Raw genomic sequence first — 13,287 nt, 5'->3', positions numbered from 1 at the left:
CATTATTTCCAAAGTGAGGCCTCCCTGCCACAGAATCACATGAAGCATCTTTTAAAACTGTGTAGCTATCCCCCGGGCCTGCTCCTTGCCTACTGAACCAGAATCTCCAGGGACGGAATTTTATGCCTGCGAAACTTTGAGAGAACCACTGCTCTGAACAAAACTATTTTCTAATTGCTCTTCGTTTTGCAAGAGTACTGGTTGGTCCCAGGGCCTGTTCCAAGTGTCAGGCCAGGGGTTGACCTACCCACACACAAAGATTTCCATTTCCTTTGTTCTTCCCTAAAGGCCCTGTGCTGTGGTTGGTCTCCTCCTGGGTACCTGGAATCATGTTGAATATGCTGGGGTATCTCTTCTGGCATCCAACAGAAGGCCTTTTAGAGGGCTTGTGCTTTGCATGCAGGCAGGAAGCAGTTCATGCAGAAGTCCCTGTCACACCAAGAACCTTTGTGAGTGTTCTCTCAAGCCTGGGCCCTGCAGTTGTGGCCATGTTGGTTGGAACATAAGCCTTGGCTGCACACCAAATGGCTCTGTGGCGCTGCACACCAGGGGACGATGCTGTGGGCAAAGTGCCGCCCACCTGAGGACATGTATGTACAGGGCTCCTCCTCACCATGGATGCAGTGATAGAACAAGGCCAGTGGACTCCCAAGTTTCTTCTGCCTTGGATTAGTTGGTGCTGGGTCAACTTGTAACCCTTATCAGAGGCTATCATAAGCTTAAAGCTTCTCACTGCTGGGGGAGTGTGGATGGCAGAGGCTGGCTGGAAGTTAGCTACTCCTTTACTCTAGGAACTGGTGAGGCTGAATTTCCACATGCAAATGCTGGTGCCAGAGCAGCTGGAAGTCCTGGCCCAACTTCTGCCACACTCGGGACTCATGGTAGGAAGAGTACAAGCAGTGGACCTTGTCAGGGCTCTGACTGGAGGCCTCACCACACATCTTGTAGGGCGTGGCTCCTCTCCTGTATGAATTTTGTGGCGGATAAGCAAATTGGAGGTCAGAGAAAAGTGTCTTAGGAGGAACTTTTGTTTCTCAGCTGTGTGAGTGCTGTAGGGATGACCAGGGAGCACCCCATGTCCAGCTCTTCCCACAATCAGTGCTGCACTTGTAAGGTGTTCTGCCAACATGGGCTCTCTAGTGCTGGACCATGTGAACCATTCTTGGCAAAGGTTTTAGAATAAATAGACATTGAGATGGGAGAGAGGCATGGAGCTGGAAGCTGTTCCTCTGGAAGACAAAAAGGTACCCCATTTCATTTGTGGGACGACCTCTGTGATTCTATTTGTAAGCCTTTATTGAGATTTTCTCCAGCCTTTTGCCACCTGGCATTCCCCAGATTCTTGTTCTCATCTCTTAAGAATAGAAGATGCCATTTTTCCCTCCCACCCAGTTTCTTCCCTTAATTTGTCTGGATAGACAACAAGAAAACACATAATCCATGGCTGCTGCATCACTCACGGGAGAATTTGGCTCATTAACGGTCAAGAACGCTGCCAAACTTGTTTCAGCACGAAGGGTAGAAAAAGGACGAGAATTGGATGATATTAAGTTGTCTTTCCAGGGTCACTTTCTCAATTCAAAGCTGCACCTGGGGCGGTGTTTCTCAGGTTCCCTTCCTCTACAAGCCTCCATTCAAGTCAGACAGGGCTGAAGAGTTCTTAGGTGCCTTAAAGGCTAGCTGGTTCTCTCTCTGTCCATTTCCCCTCCTGAACTCTGAATCACCCTCACCTGGATGGAATCCAGCCTCCCTGTAAGAAAATCCAGGAACGACGGACTAGGGCTCCCAGGGGTGGAGTTAAACTCAGGCTTTGGGGAAGGTGGAGGGGAGAGGCAGGGTAACTGAAAAGAAAGAGGCCTCCTTTCCGCGGGAGGCTCCCCAGACTGGCCCCTTCAGCACCTGGACCTGTGGGAAGAAGGAAAGTGCGAGGAAGGGGTGTAGGAGAGACCGGGGGAGGAGGGGTGTCGGTCCTCAGATCTCTTGGCTTTCATTCTTCAGAAAGATAAAACATAAAGGAGGGGAGAACGGGGCGGAAAAAGTTTTAAAAACACAGGCCGGTTTTGAGCGGAGACGCCAGGCATCTCCCTCCCACTCGTTCCCGCAGGCACTTCTGGCTGACAGTGAAGGTGGAACCGGCCTGAGCGGCTCCAGCCAATCAGAAAGGTGCCTCGCGTTCCCTGGCGACCATTAACGCCTAGTAGTCCGTGGAGTTGGAGGAGGCGGGGCGGCGAGAGCACGAGTTCTATCGGCCAATCGCTGAGCTCCCTGGGAAGTTGGGCGGTGCTTTTGGAAACCGGAGGCGGGGCTGTCTCCTTGGCAACGATCCCAGCCCTCCCCGTTGGGGGAGGGGAGAATTAGGGCAAGCAACGAAGGGAGGGGGCCAGAAAGAGTCGGGGTGGGTGCGCTGGTGTAGGGGAGTGGAAGTCGAGGAGCGGGTCCCAGGCTCAAGAACCTCGATGAGGCCAAGGGGTAGTCCGTCCAGGTTCCCGAGGCGCGGCCGGAGCTGACCCAGAGGCCCGGGAGGGGAGGGGAGCTAGACACCGCCCCCGCTGGCGCCGTTGAGCGTCGCTCCTTCTCGCTGACCTTGGTCTCGCTTGTTGCCTCGCCCTTGGCCACACGCACTGACGGACGCAGAGCCCGGGTGACGGACAGACAGGCCCTGGACTGATGGAGACCTAGGACGTAGGCACATAAACTGCCCAGCCCTTCCCGCGGGCTCTGGGGCGCCGGTCCTCTCCTACCCCAACGCTGGGGCCATCCAGGCCAGGGTTAATGCCAACGAGTTTCCACCTCCAGCGGCTCCTAGAGAGGCCGCGGCGTTAGCCAGCGGGGGGAACTGGCCGCGGACGGACACTTCCTGTGCGGGGGGAGGGGGGTTGGACGCCGCAGCCCAGCCTGGGGCTGGGGGGCCAGACGGTGGGGTCTCGGGCAAGAAGCGGTGTCCGGGAGCGGCAGGGCGAGTCGTGAAGCCCCTCATCTCTGAGGCCACGACGGGTGGGGGCCCGCGAGGGCCACAGGGCAAGCCAAGACCTTGGAAGGGGGGCGGGGCCGCGGGTAGGGGAGGGGCCCGGCGGGCCGGAGAGGCCCAGGGTCAAGACGTCCGGCCTCAGGGGCCGGGACTGGGCAGCTGCGTCCCCTTGGTTGCGCTGAGCGGGAGGGTGGCGAGAGCCCCGGTCTCAGGGCACTCAGGCCAGGTCGCAGGATCGTCCGCCATCACCGCCGCCGTTGCACTGGGAGCCGGCGGGGATGGAACGGGAGGCGTCGCCGTGGGTCCTGGAGCCCCAGGATGTGCAAAGTCCTGACGAAATTGGGAGCCCCGAAGGGTCCCTCAAAGGTGAGGAGGGACTGCTCCTCCGAGGAGTGTACCTGGGAGCGGGAGAAGGGACTTTGGTTCGTGGGAGGGAAAGAGGGCCCGGAGCTTGGACACCTGGGACTTGGAGGAGGTGGAGGCCAGGGACTGGGTGTTCTGGGTTGGCCGAGGTGGGCGTGGGAATTTCAGCACCTGCACAAGGGCCAGCGACCCTGCTTGAGGAGGGGGGAGGTTTGTGGCAGCCAATGGACCAAATGACCCTCCAGGCCCCCATGATCTGGGTTTCTGTAATTCTCTGATCCTACAGGCAATATGAGTGAGACTGAGGAAGAGGAAATTTCCCAGCAAGAAGGCACTGGGGACTATGAAGTCGAAGAGATACCATTTGGGCTTGAACCCCAAAGTCCTGGGTTTGAGCCACAAAGCCCAGAGTTTGAACCCCAAAGCCCCAGGTTTGAGCCTGAAAGTCCGGGGTTTGAGTCCCGAAGCCCTGGGCTTGTGCCCCCAAGCCCTGAGTTTGCCCCCAGAAGCCCTGAATCAGATTCTCAGAGCCCTGAGTTTGAATCCCAGAGCCCCAGGTATGAACCCCAAAGCCCTGGCTATGAACCCAAGAGCCCCGGATATGAACCTCGGAGCCCTGGGTATGAACCCAAGAGTCCGGGGTATGAACCCCGGAGCCCTGGATATGAATCTCAAAGCTCCAGATATGAATCCCAGAGCCCGGAGTTTGAACCCCAGAACCCTGGATTTGAATCCCAGAAACCTGAGTTCAAAACCCAAAGCTCTGAATTTGAAGCTGAAAGTTCCAAATTCCGTGAAGGTGCAGAGATGCTTCTGAATCCTGAGGAAAAGGATCCCTTGAATATCCCCTTAGGAGTTCACCCCCTAGACTCCTTCACTCAGGGGTTTGGGGAGCAGCCCACAGGGGGCCTGCCCATAGGGCCACCTTTTGAGATGCCCACAGGGGCCCTGCTTTCTACACCCCAGTTTGAGATGCTTCAGAATCCCCTGAGTCTGACTGGAGCCCTTCGGGGTCCAGGCCGACGGGGTGGCCGGGCCAGAGGTGGGCAGGGCCCTCGGCCTAACATCTGTGGCATCTGTGGGAAGAGCTTCGGGCGAGGCTCCACCCTGATCCAGCACCAGCGCATCCACACTGGTGAGAAGCCCTATAAATGTGAGGTCTGTAGCAAGGCCTTCTCCCAGAGCTCTGACCTCATCAAACACCAGCGCACACACACGGGCGAGCGGCCCTACAAGTGTCCCCGTTGCGGCAAGGCCTTTGCTGACAGCTCTTACCTGCTTCGCCACCAGCGCACCCACTCTGGCCAGAAGCCCTACAAGTGCCCACACTGTGGCAAGGCCTTCGGGGACAGCTCCTACCTCCTGCGGCACCAGCGCACCCACAGCCATGAGCGACCCTACAGCTGCACGGAGTGTGGCAAGTGCTACAGCCAGAACTCCTCCCTGCGCAGCCATCAGAGGGTGCACACCGGGCAAAGGCCCTTCAGCTGTGGCATCTGCGGCAAGAGCTTCTCCCAGCGGTCAGCACTTATCCCTCACGCCCGCAGCCACGCCCGCGAGAAGCCCTTCAAGTGCCCTGAGTGTGGCAAGCGCTTTGGCCAGAGCTCCGTGCTGGCCATCCACGCGCGCACCCACCTGCCAGGCCGCACCTACAGCTGCCCCGACTGCGGCAAGACCTTCAATCGCTCCTCCACGCTGATCCAGCACCAGCGCTCGCACACGGGCGAGCGGCCCTACCGGTGTGCCGTGTGCGGCAAGGGCTTCTGCCGCTCTTCCACGCTGCTGCAGCATCACCGGGTCCACAGCGGTGAGCGGCCCTACAAGTGCGATGACTGTGGAAAGGCCTTCTCACAGAGCTCCGACCTCATCCGCCACCAGCGGACCCACGCGGCCGGCCGGCGCTGACCTGGGCCCCAGCAGGGCTGGGAGGTGCGGGCAGAGGAGAAGGGGACAGGGAGCTAGGGAAAACTTTAGAGAGGATAGTGGAAGAGCTGGAGGAGAACGGCAGCGTAGAGGATTCTGGGAAAAGAGGGCCAGGGTGGAGGAAGTGACATGCCCTGGAGACATGGGGAATGCGCTATGAAATGGGGTTGGAGGGAAGCCAGACAGGCAGCAGGAGGCTCTGGGAGAGATCCAGAGAGAGGTCAGTAGAGAGCTGGCCTCAGAAGCAGCATGCTCCGTGGTGGGTGCCTGACTTGGCGGAGTGCTAGAGTGGGTGGGGGGAGGGCGGGGGAGGGTTACTTAGAGTGGGTAGCTTAGACTGGTAGCTGCTGAGACCCTCGTTTGAGTCAGGAGCAGGCAAAGGGGTAGGTGGGGTGGGGAGTGGGGCCCTGGGGTGGGCCTGGGCCCCTGGGTGCACACCCCAGCCTCCTGTGTCTTCCTTAGGCTTTGGAGCCCCTGAGTTTGAGTTCAATAAAAACTTTTATGTGGTAAAAGACTTGTCCTTAAAATGTGTGTGTGGACAGTGCTGGGCAGCAGGAGATGCTAGTCATAACTATGATCAGCCAGTGATGCCCAGGGCCTTATCTGGGATGTGCTTTGTTTTGGGTTAGAGACGGGGTCTGACTATGTTGCCCCACGCCGCACACCACTGTGCCCGGCTGGAAGTGTTTTATATTCAGTGTTTCACTGGAATCTTATAGATTGAGGCTCAGAAGGCATAATTTGCCCATAATTTCCCAAGTTCATGTCCCATGCTTTGAATCCTGCACAAACACAGAGGGGGCCCAGCGCGGGAGGTGTGAGAAAGCCCTTAACTTTGTGGAGATCCAGCTTCCTAAACATAGAGGGTCTGTCCTGGGGCCAGAAAACAGACTGATTCTCATAACCAGGCGTAGAACCCATTTTCCATCTCTCCCTGGCTCTTGGTGCCCAGCTGTCCACCCCAGCCGGAGCTCCAGCTAACCCCCTGTGCTGACCTGACTTGCTCTCTGAGACACAGGCACAGCGGTGTCTGCAGCTCCAGCCCCGCCCGTAGCAGGGCGTGTATTTGACTAGCCCCTAGGACCCTCCCCCAGACTGGGCCTAATTGCCCCAGCTGTTTCCTTTCTGGAATCCCTTGCCTGTTGGTGGGACCACATTGCCCCACTGCACTTAGTCTTGCTTTCCTTTCCTATCCAAGCCTCAGCCTTCTTACCACTTGGCCCCTCAGGAATGGATGGGGAGTCAGTGCCATCAATGTATGTGGGGGATTGTGGAGCGTGGCCTGTGTGACCTTAGGTGAGGAGGACAGGCCATCCCCTGGGGAATCTGCCAGGCACATTCTGAGAGGAATGCCTACTAAGGGCCTGACGGTGCCCTGTGGAGGTTTATTCATTCCATTTCACAGATAGGGAAAATGGAGCTCACAGAGCTAAGCCACTCACTCGAAGTCACTCTGTGGCCAAGAGGCAGATGTGACATTCAGATCATATCTGCCTGGCTCTACCTCCTCCCGGCAGCTTGGCCACACAGGCATGTAAGAGAGTTTCTTGGGTCTCTGGATCCTGACGTCACCCCCTGCCCCACGCCCATCCTCAGGGTCTTATAACTTGTAAAAAGTAACGTCTCTGACCACATTTCAGAGCAACCTCTCGTGATCTGCAAGCTCTGGAAGGGGCTTTACGGGTGATCATGTAGTTCAATAAAAGTTGGTTGATTTAGTGGTTTTCAAACTTTATTTTTGGAAGCAGAATATTATTTTTCAAGTGAAATCTTACAGTGTTTTAAAGACCTTTGTAAACTTTATGCAGGTTTTTCTATAGACGCCACACATAATTTCAAATATTACAATACCCTAACTGCTACATTTAATAGTTTGTATATCTATAGCTATATGTATGTTGAATATATATGCAGTTGACTACCTGACGTGATGTTACACATGTAGAGATTTACTTAAACAATCATTTTAATTCTATTTCATTTTATATTTTGGAGTGGATTTTTTTTTACAGACAGCTCCCAAATATGTCTGTAGGCCTTGGAGAGCTGAGAGGCCGTGGACGCAGCACCCGCGGTGCTTCGTTGACGACGTGGCCTGTGTGCACAGACCCTCTGTGCGATACACCAGAGCAGGTGGGAGTCGGGGCTCCGCTGCTCCGAGCCACCCTTCTCCTCTATGATGCTCCTAAGGTCCCTCCAGAGCCCAGGTGGAGTAGACTAAATCCAGAAAGGGCGTGTCTCTCCCCCAAGGTCACGGGAAGAGCTATGGAAAAGCTGCCCCTCCAACAGCAGTGTCCTGACGTGTGGTCCAGCACGCTGCTCCACACCACACCATCCCGCACAAAGGAGCCACGTCTATCCACTGCCGTTTCCGAGCATTTATGCGCTAGGACCAGTGCTAAGCAGTTTACAAGTGTTATCTCATTTAACACACAGTGCTCACCACAACTCTGACACACATACAATTTTGTTTGGTTTGTTTTGGTATTTGGAGACAGGGTCTCTCTGTGTTGGCCAGGTTGGACTCAAACTCCTGAGCTCAAGCGGTCCTCTCTGCCTCATCCTCCTGAGTAGCTGGGACTGCAGGTGCACCAGTTTTTATTCCCATTTTACAGGTGAAGAAACAAGTCCCAGGGAGGTTAAGTAATTGGCCTGTATCACATGGCTAGGAAGCAGAGCCTGGATTCAAACCCAAGGCTGACTGAGTTTTGACTATTTTCCTAACAGTACTAAGATGTTATTTACTTTTTTCACTGTTTATCTCACAAACACACTGTTTTCTAGAGGCCACATGACAAGTGATGACATATGTCATTACTCTGTGGGCTTGGGTGTTCTTTTTTATTTTTATTTAGAGACAGGGTCTTGCTCTGTCACTCAGGCTGGAGTGCAGAGGCACAATCCTAGCTCACTGCAGCCTTGAACTCCTGGGCTCAAGCAATCCTCCTGCCTCAGCCTCCACACCTGGCTGATTTTTTAATTTATTTTTTTTGTAGAGATGGGATCTTGAACTCCTGGCTTCAATCCATCCTCCAGCTTTGGCCTCTCAAAGTGCTGGGATAACAGGCATGAGCCACCATGACTGGCCTCAGGCAATGAAGACTTTGGTAGACAGAAAAGAGGTGGAACAGGGCTTGCTGGCAAGGGGAACAGCAAGTGCAAAGGCGCAGAGGTGGGGAAAGACAAGCAAGTGTGTGAGGACAGGTGCTGTTGGGCGAGTTGAGATTCCCGGACGTGATGGCGGCAGCTCTCATGCCAAAAGGAAACTCGCTTTTTTGGTTTCAGCTTTGATGAAAATAGTCACAATTTTTTTTTAGTGTCTCAAAATATCACCTGCTCAGAGACAGTTCCCCGACCACCTATCTGAAACGTCCCTCTCCATCACCCCTAACCGATGGTCCTGCTTGGCTTCCTTCACAGCCCTCATCGCTACCTGAAATCACATCGCTCCTTGGTTACTGTTTTCCCACCGCAAAGAACGCGTCCTGAGGGCAGGGACTGGTCTTGTCCATCTCTGTGTCTGCAGAGCCCAGAGCAGGACCCCACACACAGCACTGAACAAATACGAATGAATGAACAAATAGAAGCTGATGTATTTCGCGATACCTACCAATGATTTCACGTCCGTTTAGTAGTTCTGTGATATTCCTGACAGTTAAGCCTTTTTCCTCCTGTCTGGGAAAACCAGCCCCCCTGCTTCCCTCCCGATGTCTCACTCGTGCGCCAGCCCCACGGTCCCCTGGGCGCTGACCCAGGAGAGGGCCAGAGAGGCTGGGCTTTGACACACTGTTTGGGTCTTGCACGCTACACTCGGGAATGTTCCCGTCTGTCCTGGAGGCAGAAGGGGCCATCAAGGATCGCTGCTGGGGGCACCAGAACGTTGCTTCTCACCTCCGGCCTTGTCTCCTCCGCCAGTGCTGGACCGAAGGGGGTCTTGGGGTCACTCGATGTTCCCAGGGGGTCCTACTGACCACAAGAGGGCAGCAGTGACTGGTCCCCTCTGTCCTTCCAAAGGGGGGCTGAGGGCCTTGCCCTTCAATCATTGTTTTACAAACATGGTTCAGAGGGTCTGTACACCCAGGATAATGAATTGTCAAATGTCCCCTAACCTTTCCCATGTTCTGTGTCTCTCCCTGCTTCTCTTTTTTTTTTTTTTTTTTTTGAGACAGAGTCTCGCTTTGTTGCCCTGGCTACAGTGAGTGCCGTGGCGTCAGCCTAGCTCACAGCAACCTCAAACTGCTGGGCTCAAGGGATCCTCCTGCCTCAGCCTCCCGAGTAGCTGGGACTACAGGCATGTGCCACCATGCCCGGCTAATTTTTTCTATATATATTTTTACTTGGCCAGCTAATTTCTTTCTATTTTTTAGTAGAGACGGAGTCTCGCTCTTGCTCAGGCTGGTCTCGAACTCCTGACCTCGAGCGATCCTCCCGCCTCGGCCTCCCAGAGTGCTAGGATTATAGGCGTGAGCCACCGCGCCCAGCCCCTGCTTCTCTTTTGAATGAACTCACGATGTCACACACGGGTCAGTATGTGAGGGTCATCGTCCCCCGCAGAAAAGAAAAGGAAACAGGGACGAAGAGCTGACTGTTTGGGTGCCGTTTACTGAGAAGGCTGAGGGGCAGTAGTTGACCCGGGCTGCAATGTGCACCGGCGCGGACGCGTCACAGAGCCGGGCAGAGTTGCACGTTTGTTGGTTACATGTGTGCAGGTGCTGTGCTTGGCGCTGGGGCTCCAGGTGAGCAGACACGGTCCCCACTTTGAGTCACAGTCTCCAGTGGGGGCCCCTGCAGGGGTGTGACAAGTCCCGTGGGAGGCTGTGCAGCCAGGGTGCGTGGAGCGTGAGAGGACTGAGCCCTGAAGGTTGGGGACGCCATGGGCCATCCAAACCTTTTCTGTCTTCCACAGGCTCCGTCATTAACCCAACGAAACCGTGTCAAGCACCGACTATGTGCCCTGCCCTTTGCTATCACCGGGGATCCCCTGGTGAACAAGGGAGGTATGGTCCCTACCCTCACGGAGTTCGCTGTCAGAGGGACAGATACTAAGTGCATAAATCATTAAACAGACCAAATGCGACCCGTGTCCTGAGGGGCAGGTGCAGGCTGGTGTTTGTGTGAGCAGTGTGGAAGCCCCGCTGAGTCAGGGCCAGGGGCTGCCCTGGGGAAATGACACGCGAGCTGGGCTGAGTGGGGGTGAGCTAGGAGAGCCGGAGGAAGGTTCCGGAGAAAGGCTGGTGTCACCGTAGCTGAGAGAGGGAGGTGGGATGTCTCTAGAAGAGGCTGGGAGGGCCGCGGGGTCCAGTTTTGCAGGGCCTTGGAAAGCCTATTAGGGAATTTGGTCTTTGGCCAGAGGGAAGGTGTTGGTAGCAGTCGTGTAGTGACACCGGTCCCACTTGCTCTCTGGCAGCAGGATGGCATTCTGACTGCAGCCCCGGCAGGAGGGAGTGCAAGGACAAGTTCTGGGAGTCTGAGGCAGCTGTGGACATCTAAGGGCAGTGTGAGGGCCAGGAGTGTCACTAGGTCCTGAGACTACGGTGTCTCCAGAATTAGATCGGACGTTCTCTTCTAGGGGAGGGAACTAAGAGAGGCTGTGGGAGCCGGGTCCATCGGACAGTTACAAGGCCTCACCTCCGTAGCCCTCCTGGCCCGTCCTTCAGCAGATTCCACTTGAGCCCGCAAAGGGGGCCGGCAGGAATGAGCTCCATGTTCAAGACAGGGAAACTGAGGCCTAGGGAGGGGCAGGCAGTGACTTGCCCGAGGACACAGTGAAATGCAGGTTGAGGCAGACAGGCCCCAGGCGTCCTGAGTCCAGCCCTGGGCCTCAGTCTTTGCCATCCTTGCCGCCTCCATCCTGGGCCTCCCCCCCATGCAGGGGCTCCAGGCAGCCCGGATCCACGGCCTCTTCCCCGGACGCCAGCTGCCCAGCGTCTTCTCCAGGGACTCCGTTTGGGACACCTAAGTCAGCCTCCATCTTCTCCTTGAGGTTCCGCTTAAAGAAGCCAACCTGCACGAAAACAAAAACTGCATGAGTAAAACGTCCACGGGGCACTTTGGACTGGGCGGCCCCAGGGGAATGTGAGGACACTTTCTGTGTTAATCAGCCACACGGTGTCTGCTCAGGCGATGGGGCATCTGCTGCGCTTGGCTCTTGGCAATATTTTCAAAAGCTTTAAGTTTAATAGTTCATTCTCTGGGCTCATCAAAATGTCATGTACCAATCTTTCAGGCAGGTGATTTGACACTATCTAATAATACCAACAGTAAAAGCCAATGCTTACATAGTGCATGTTATGTGCCGTACCCTCTGTTGGAAGCTCAAAACATATATATTCAGGCTGGGCCTGGTGGCTCACACCTGTAATCCTAGCACTTTGGGAGGCCGAGGTGGGAGGATCACTTGAGGTCAGGAGTTCGAGACCAACCTGAGCAAGAGTGAGACCCCATCTCTACTAAAAATAGAAAAAATTAGCCGGGCATGGTGGTGCATGCCTGTAGTCCTAGCTACTTGGGAGGCTGAGGCAGGAGGATCGCTTGAGCTCAGGAGTTTGAGGTTGCTGTGAGCTAGGCTGATGCCACGGCACTCTAGCCCGGATGACAGAGTGAGACAGTGTCTCAAAAGAAAACTATATATATATGTGTGTGTGTGTGTGTGTGTGTGTGTGTATTCTTCTTCCCAGCAATTCCACTTCTAGGAATTAATTCCAAAGAATATTTGGACAAATGTGCAGATATTTGGGTAACAAGAGCCATTTTTTTGTCAAATTGTTTGACATGGATGTAAATTAGAAACAACCTAAATGTTCAGCAATAGGGACCTTGTTAAATAACCGATGGGGCACCCAGACAGCAGAGAACTACTGAAATTACAAAGCAAGCTGTAGAGCTGATTGTGCTGACACAGAAAGATATCCAGATATAGTATTAATAGGCTGGGGACGGTGGCTCACGCCTCTAATCCCAGCACTCTGGGAGGCTGAGGCGGGATGATCACTTGAGCCCAGGCGTTCAAGATCAGCCTGAGCAGGAGCGAGACCCTGTCTCTACAAAAACTAGAAAAATTATCCGGGCTGGTGGCACATGCCTGTAGTCCCAGCTACTCGTGAGGCCGAGGTGAGAGGTTTGCTTGAGCCCAGGTGTGAGGGTGCTATGATGACACCACTGCACTCTAGCAAGACAGTGACACCCTGTCTCAAAAAAAAAGAAAAAAGAAAAAAGGAAAAAAGAAGCAAGAAAAAGAAAATTATATAGCATCAAGTGGAAAATACAAGTTCCTGAGCAGTACATATATAGCATTATCCCATTTATGTTTTCTACCTAGACACACACAAACTGACTTTCTCTTTCTCTCTCATGCTCACATGTATACGCATATGTTAACAACAAAATTAGAACCTGGAGGAATATAAAGAAAATGGTTGTTAAGGACAACCCTCTGGGGGTGCAATAGGGAGAAACTTGGATTTTCTATGTTCTCTCTCTCTTTTTTTCCTCCCAAAGTGTTGGGATTACAGGTATGAGCCACTGCACCCAGCCTGTGTTCTCTTTTCTGTAATATTTGAGGTTTTTTTTTATACATGGGATATCTGCCTCTGATACTCTTCATCTGTAATTTCTACTCGTCCCTCAAATCCCAACTCAAATGCCACCTGTCCCGGGAGGCCTTCCCGGGCCCCTGCAGCCCCTCTGTTCTGGGCTCCAGCGCACACGGCCCCGGCTGTAGTTCTCGTCGTGCTCGTCCCTGTCTGTCTCCCCATTAGACTGTGAGCTCCACAAAGGCAGGAACCACATCTGTGGCCTTTGCCTCTGCCTCCCGGTGCCTGGTGCCGTGCCCAGCACCCAGGAGGCCCTCGATATGTGGCCTCTTTCCTCTCTCTCTCCTGGGAGTCCTCCGCTGCTGGTGCTGGGCTGCGTGATGGGGGCAGTCTCGCTTGCTCTGTGGGCCTCGGCAGCCTTCTCTGTCGTAGGAGGGCATAGGTGAGCCCCCCCAGCTTTGACGCTGCCTGGTCTTGGTGTGCTCCTCCCTGGCTCCCGCA

General features: G+C 54.6%; 2 protein-coding genes across 4 annotated transcripts in view; one reads left to right on the top strand and one right to left on the bottom strand.

Annotated features, from left to right (window-relative positions):
• Positions 1 to 2,602: 2,602 nt before the first annotated feature.
• Positions 2,603 to 5,730, top strand: ZNF768 (zinc finger protein 768). Of its 2 annotated transcripts, XM_069485730.1 has the most exons (3): positions 2,603 to 3,334; positions 3,618 to 3,951; positions 4,015 to 5,730. In XM_069485730.1, exons 1-3 carry the CDS (start codon positions 3,247 to 3,249, stop codon positions 5,234 to 5,236), a joined length of 1,644 nt encoding a protein of 547 aa, XP_069341831.1. In that variant the 5' UTR covers positions 2,603 to 3,246; the 3' UTR covers positions 5,237 to 5,730. The 2 variants fall into 2 exon arrangements, with proteins under 2 accessions (XP_069341831.1, XP_069341830.1); XM_069485729.1 differs by having other exon boundaries at positions 3,618 to 5,730.
• A 4,106-nt stretch (positions 5,731 to 9,836) lies between these two features.
• Positions 9,837 to 13,287, bottom strand: part of ITGAL (integrin subunit alpha L) — a 36,997-nt gene continuing 33,546 nt past the window's right edge. For both annotated transcript variants that reach the window (XM_069486032.1, XM_069486033.1), the window contains exon 31: positions 9,837 to 11,258. In XM_069486032.1, the coding sequence (XP_069342133.1) occupies positions 11,076 to 11,258 (183 nt within the window). In that variant the 3' untranslated portion in view covers positions 9,837 to 11,075. The remainder of the gene's footprint in view (positions 11,259 to 13,287) is intronic.

Source organism: Eulemur rufifrons, chromosome 14 (assembly GCF_041146395.1).
Source record: "Eulemur rufifrons isolate Redbay chromosome 14, OSU_ERuf_1, whole genome shotgun sequence".
NCBI lineage: Eukaryota > Metazoa > Chordata > Mammalia > Primates > Lemuridae > Eulemur > Eulemur rufifrons.
Note: the sequence above shows the minus strand (reverse complement) of the source record. Positions and strands in the feature narration are given on the sequence as shown.